This window comes from Propithecus coquereli, unplaced genomic scaffold (genome assembly GCF_000956105.1).
Source record: "Propithecus coquereli isolate 6110/MARCELLA unplaced genomic scaffold, Pcoq_1.0 Scaffold87, whole genome shotgun sequence".
In the NCBI taxonomy this organism is placed as follows: Eukaryota; Metazoa; Chordata; class Mammalia; order Primates; family Indriidae; genus Propithecus; species Propithecus coquereli.
This window is the reverse complement of record NW_012154951.1, coordinates 3,768,402-3,775,438: the sequence shown is the minus strand read 5'-3', so window position 1 is coordinate 3,775,438 and position 7,037 is coordinate 3,768,402. Positions and strand designations below refer to the sequence as shown.

General features: G+C 35.4%; 1 protein-coding gene across 1 annotated transcript in view; it reads left to right on the top strand.

Moving 5' to 3' along the window:
* The window catches only part of DHX15 (DEAH (Asp-Glu-Ala-His) box helicase 15), a 70,258-nt gene that overhangs the window by 29,649 nt on the left and 33,572 nt on the right, over positions 1 to 7,037 (top strand). The window contains exon 4 of the mRNA XM_012664187.1: positions 252 to 470. Within this exon, the coding sequence (XP_012519641.1) occupies positions 252 to 470 (219 nt within the window). The remainder of the gene's footprint in view (positions 1 to 251; positions 471 to 7,037) is intronic.

The following is a 7,037-nucleotide window of genomic DNA, read 5'->3' as shown; positions in this document are numbered from 1 at the left end:
ATAATTTTATAAACTTTGGTTTGTAAGGTATTTCATGAAGAAAGATTATAGTTTACTCATTTATTGGATGTTAGGTTTATTTCTAATTTTTTTTATGTAAATCACTTTGTGTAGCTGAGCTTTTCTGTATTTGATTTTTCATTTTTATTTCATAAGCTTCTTTATAACTGATACATGTATAATATATATTGCTATACTTAAGACCATGTAAGAAGACAGACAGCTTCAAGTAATTTGTTGTTTTCTTTCAGGTTATAGTTATGAGTGCTACACTAGATGCAGGAAAATTCCAGATTTACTTCGATAACTGTCCTCTCTTAACTATTCCTGGGCGTACACATCCTGTTGAGATCTTTTACACTCCAGAACCAGAGAGAGATTATCTTGAAGCAGCAATTCGAACAGTGATCCAAATTCATATGTGTGAAGAGGAAGAGGGAGATCTTCTACTTTTCTTAACTGGTCAAGAGGTATTGTCATTATTTGCTTCATTATTTAGCCTTCGGCATATTATTTCTATTATGCAGAAACTTTAAACTTAAGAATTTGGCATATATTAACCATATTTTTCTTATCCCAACAATTTTCTTCAACCTGATTGTATTAATATGTAAAGTATATAAGCTCTTTTATTTATATACTCTAAGAATACCTTTTTATACCTCCAGTGTTTGTGTTATAGCTAGTTATCCTAAGAGTGTTAAGTACTTTTAGAATTTCAGGATTTAGCGATTGTAGTCTGAGCCTTGGAGAGGTCTGGGTTATAAGTGGTGTTTTGCTGAGACATGAATTTGCGTCACAGCTGGTTTTGAAATGAGGTTACCTTCATCAGTTACTTAGTTTGTGAGTGAACTGGGCTGCCCATCCATCATCAAAACACTTGTGTGTTTTGTTTTGTCATCTTCCATGTGCTCACTGAGGATTGGAAGGAATCACAAAAATTTCTTAGAACTTAACCTAATTTTTAGATATAAATTTTATTCTCAAATACAGCGTTTCCTAAACTCATTTGCAACAGGGTCTTTATAGGTATGCTGTGAAATGTTTGAGTGGCTAAATAAATTTAGGAAAAGCTTATTTGGGTAAAACAATTTTTGGAAGCATTTTAGTAAAGGATTTCTTAGAGTTTTGCTCAAATAGGCTTCGTGAATTTTGTAGAATATGCTTCTGAAATGAATGTACATGCAGATCACTTAGAAAACTTAGAGATTTTGGGCCAGGCATGGTGGCTCGTGCCTGCAGTACCAGCTATTCGGGAGGCTGAGGCGGGAGGATCACTTGAGCCCAGGAGTTTGAGGTTGCTGTGAGCTAGGCTGACGCCAGGACACTCTAGCCTGGGCAACAAAATGAGACGCTGTCTCAAAAAAAAGAAAGAAAGAAAGAAAGAAAACTTGCAGATTTTGATTCATTAGGTCATGATGGGCCCTGAGAGTCTACATTTCTAATAAACATCTTGATAATGCTGGTGCTCCTCAAGGGTTGAATGGCAGGATTCTAGAGCACAGAACTTTCTATAATGCTGGAAGTATTCTGTATCTTCTGTTCGCTAGGGTGGCCACTAACAAAATAGGGCTTTTGAGCATTGAAATGTGGCTACTAAGAAGAAGGCCTAAATTTTTTGTTTCACAGAATATTAAATAATTTAAATTTAAATAGCTACATGTGCTGATCCACCCCCATTTTTGTTTTTTTATGGGCCACTTAATTAAGAGTTGCTTTTACATTTTAAGAGAGTTGTAAATTTAAAAATAATATGCAAGAGAGATGGTACATGAGTGTAAAGCTTAAAATGTTGTGGCATCCTTTACAATGAAAGATTGACTTCCGCTCTGGAATATTTTTCCCCAAGTGTGGTCAGTAGATTGCCTGCCTGAGAGAAGAGAATTTGTTAAAACAAGGCAGTTTCTTACCTCTGTTCCTGACTTGGTGAAACTGGTAAAATTTGGGAGTGAAATATAGAAATCTGCATCTTCAACAAGCTCCTTGGGCCATTTTTATATTTCCTTTATTTTAAGGGTCACTGTTCAGAGGAGTATTTTGGCCAATATGATATGATGCCTGTGATACGTTGATGATGCCCTAAACAGTGTTGTGGGAAATTGCTCTAGTCTCTCTCAGATATCAAAGATCTGCTGTGTGACTGCCTCCCTACACTAGAATGTGAGCTCTTTCTGTTAGATTCTACAAGGGTGCTTGGTACATAATATTTGAGCAAATGCTATTGGATTAACACTGTAAGCATCAAATAATTTTTTCTATCCTTGGATTTCTTCAGGATTGTCCTAATGATTTGTGCCACATTGGCCATGGTTTTCTTTCTGTAGAGCAGGGTTTCTCAACCTCAGTGCTATTTACCCTGTAGGTTAGTTAATTCTGTGTGGTGAGGGACACCGTTCATTGTAGGACATATCAGCCTCCCTAGTGTTCTACCCATTAGATGCACTAACACTCCTTCCCCTGGTTGTGACAACCAAAGGTGTTAGCAGACATTGCCAAATGTCCCCTCAGGGGCTGCAAAATTATTCCCAGTAGAGAAACATACTTGTTCTTTGGGGAAATAAGATGTGTTGCAAATTTATTTTTCCATATAAAGGAAGTTACCCTCTCTTGGTACTCGTTTTCCTTTTTATCCATTTCAAATGGAAGAATTTTCATATATTTCGTAGGCAAGAGTACCAAATGGTTTTTTGATGGCGTGCAAATGGCATTTATACTGCGATGCAGTATTGAGGCTGTTGAGATGCTCATTTTGTCCTCTTGTGTCTGGTCTCTGGTTTCTCACTTCTTCCAAACTGCATAGTGTATTTTCATTTTCTTAATGATTATTTAAAATTGTTAGCGTACTCTGATTAACCCAAGCAAATTGGAATTCTGTCAAATATCAGATGGCTGGCTTCATGGTAAGGACCTGAAAGGTTTTTCTCTGAGACAAGTTGTTTTTTTTTTTTTGGAGACAGAGTCTTGCTCTGTCACTCAGTAGACTGCCATGGTGTCAGCCTAGCTCACAACAACCTAAAACTTGTGGGCTCAAGTGATCCTCCTCAGCCTCCCAAGTAGCTGAGACTATAGGCATGTGCCACGATGCCTGGCTAATTTTTTCTGTTTTTAGTAGAGGCAGAGTCTTACTTTTGCTCAGGCTGGCCTTGAACTCCTGTGCTCAAGCAATCCTACCCCCTTGGCCTCCCAGAGGATTACAGGGATGAGCCATCTCACTAGCTGAGACAATTTTTTGCAGTTCATATTTTGGCGACTGAATGACATAGCTTGGGAAAGGTGGAAGTAAACAACATAGTTTACGGATGTGTGCTGGAGTGTATATCATTCACGTAATAAAGGGCTACGGTAGTTGTGAACTGTTTACATAATAGTGCTTCTGTAGCTATTGAAGTTCATTTGGGAAGGAGAGAGACTGGTTTAAATTGGTGCAAAGTTGAGAAAGATTTGAATTCTAGAATGTTTTTAAGTTATTTTAATGCATAATATCTGGACCTAATGTTTAAAATTGTTGCCTAATAGTAAGTCCTTAGGGAAGCTACTCTATCGAATTAGGTAAGAGTGATTGTAATTGAAGTATCAGTTGTTTTAAAAGTAGATACTTGAAGTTGCTGTGAAACCCTTCATTCCTTAGGCAACAAATTCTTTTATCTTTAGTTTTGTTTAGTAAAATACTTCTTTCAACATACACTGAGTTCATAGGTAAAGGCCAGATTAATGTAGTAACATATATTGATGCTTTGGGGGCTAAAAGTCTTTTCTCAAATCAGAAATTCCCAAACTTCTGTCTTAGTATTGCTGATGACTAAGCAGATGACTGCTGCATGGAAAGTGAACCTTCCATTTCTTTCTCTCTGTTTGTGTTTATCTTCTGATGAATATAGATGAGTTTTGTGGCATTCTGAACTTTTAGTGTTGACTCTGGAAGTTTGGTAAACTTCAAGGGGTAATTTTTATTGCAGAGTTTTAAAGTTGTGTTTAGAACCTTGTTTATAAAAACACATTAAGTAGTATGGGATTTTTCTTCCGTACTTTAGAGATGCCTTTATATCCCACGCAGTTGTCAATTTATTTTATCTCCATGCATGCTTAGCAGATTAGGTAGTCTAGTCCCTCCATTAAAGTTGGAATTTTCATCTTGAAATGCTAGACTCATAAAGCAAATGTATGATTTGGGTGCTTGATTTTTTAGTATGTGAAATCTGGGTATTTCATGACTTTTGACCATATATTTGCCGCTTTATATGGTAAAATTAACAAAATCGCACATACTCTGGGTGTTGGTAATTTAGTTTTGTATATGTGTATAAATTTTTTTTTTTAATTTGGAGAACTCTTAATTTTGTATTTGCATGCCAGCAGGGGGCATTCTAATCTAGATACAGCATTTCAAAGTAATTTTTTTCTAAAAATATTTGTTTCATTTCTTATATTTTTTCTTTTGATGAATAGCATTCTACTTTCCTTTTCTTTTAGAAACTTGATCTCAGGAGGGGAAACTATTAACATCAGATCCTTGTTAGCAATTTTCTGTGTCACAATTTTCAAGACAGATAACCTTATGTTATGAAAGAAAACTGATAATCGAATTAGGTGGAAATAATTTTTTTATTCTTACTGTATTTAAGAACTTTGTGTTTAACATGGAAACAAAATTGTGATTTGATTTAAAATCACTTAAATGAAAATTAATTTGATATAATAAAAATACAGAATAAATTTACCTAGAATTTCGTCTACCCCATTCATATCATTCTGTCTTTTGAACAAAAGATAATTTGTTAATGAGGATAGCTTCTGATTGGGTCGTTCATTGGGTAGGCTACCTAGTATATATTATAACAAGCTGTTTGACATTTCTGGGTGTAGTTGAAATAATGCTTCAGTTAAATTTAGAACACATTTGCCGGCCATGCTCCCCTCCCCATTTTTAAATCTCTTTCCCACTCTAAAAATTCCACTCCCCATATTATAATTTTTCCTTTTAAACTTTGATTTGACTGCAAATGTATTGGAATACAGTCATGTGCTACATAATGGCGTTTTGGTCTTTGACAGACTGCATATATGGTGGCCACAGTGCCATGGTCCCATAATATTTATAATTGAACTAAATGTAGCCTTGTGGCTGGGCGCGGTGGCTCACGCCTGTAATCCTAGCACTCTGGGAGGCCGAGGCGGGCGGATTGTTTGAGCTCAGGAGTTCGAGACCAGCCTGAGCAAGAGCGAGACCCCGTCTCTACTAAAAATAGAAAGAAATTAATCAGACAACTAAAAATATATACAAAAATTAGCCAGGCATGGTGGCACATGCCTGTAGTCCCAGCTACTCGGAAGGCTGAGGAAGTAGGATTGCTTGAGCCCAGGAGTTTGAGGTTGCTGTGAGCTAGGCTGACGTCATGGCACTCTAGCCCAGGCAACAGAGCGAGACTCCTGTCTCAAAAATTTTTATTAAGAAATTTATTTAAATGACAGATTTTGCTTTGGCATTAGTATGAAACCGTGTGATTATTATATTCCATAATCAGGAATATCTTGTTTTCTCAGTACATTTCAGTATTATACTTGTTATGTGTATCTTGTTTCATTATATACTCTTAGAAAATTTTCTTGAAGCTTAATTTTGTGATTGATCATGAACCAATAGCACATTTGTTTTGGGCAGAAGTTTATTTTTGATTTACCTAATGTGTTTGCATTTCATTTTTATGATACCAAGGTTAGTTTTAAATGAACCTTGACCAACATGTTCTTTGTAAATATAGGTATATGACTGATGGGATGTTACTTCGTGAAGCTATGAATGATCCCCTCCTGGAGCGTTATGGTGTAATAATTCTTGATGAGGCTCATGAAAGGACACTGGCTACAGATATTCTCATGGGTGTTTTGAAGGAAGTTGTAAGACAGAGATCAGATTTAAAGGTGAAGTAGTTTCATTTCTAATCTACTTTGCTATATCTTCATTTTAGACTTTAAGTATATTTCTCCCACTTTTTAGTAATGTATTTTTAAGCCAAATCTCAATTTTTAACTCACCCAGTTCTTTTATAATGTGGGAACATATTTTTGTAACTGTGCCAATCACCCTCCTCTTCATTAAGTACAGAGGTCTGCTTTTAGGATCTAATCATTGTCCCTCAGATCCATGTCCTTATCCCAGCACAAACACTGTACCCTTTATAAGTTGTAATGCTGGAGAATGGGAGTAACTATACCCAGGACAAGCAGCTCCTTAGAATTGCAGTTGCTTGCACTAGTGTCTTGGTTTTTAAGGGTTTAAAACTATTTCCCGACATTTTTGTTCCCCAAAGTTTATGAAGTTCTCCTTCTTGCTTTGGTGTATGTGTATGTATATACCATTCATTAGAATGTACACTCATCCCTTGTTGGTGTGTGTGTTGTGGAAAGATTCTGGGTCTTTTTTAAAAACTGAGGTGTAAGCATGTTTTTGCTTATAAAAATTAAATTTATGCTTTAAAATTTAGTGAATTTTATATGTGCTATCATTACTTATTAAACTTCATGAGCTACCAAGGTTTTAGGGAGAAACCGAATAATAGAAATTAAGAACTCTAGTAAAATGTTTTATGGAGGAATCTTCTATTTAAGTAAATTTTTAATGGGTTATGTAATATATGATTTACATAGAGGGAAGGTGACTGCTCAGTTAGTGGCCCTGCACCTGAACATTTTGTTGCTGTGAGTTTCTACAATATAGAATGACACTTGTTTATTTTAGGAACTTCTCAAAAGTCATGCTCATTAAAGATGATTTGGAAGAAGAGAGAAAATTTATATCTGGTCGACTGATTTTTTTTTTTTTTGCGTTTTCTTCTTGTTTTTGCCTATATGTAAAGTTGTTTTAATAAATAAAGCAGTAATCATACTACATGTTAATGTCTTTTACCAATCATTTCACATATATAATTTTATAAACTTTGGTTTGTAAGGTATTTCATGAAGAAAGATTATAGTTTACTCATTTATTGGATGTTAGGTTTATTTCTAATTTTTTTTAATGTAAATCACTTTGTGTAGCT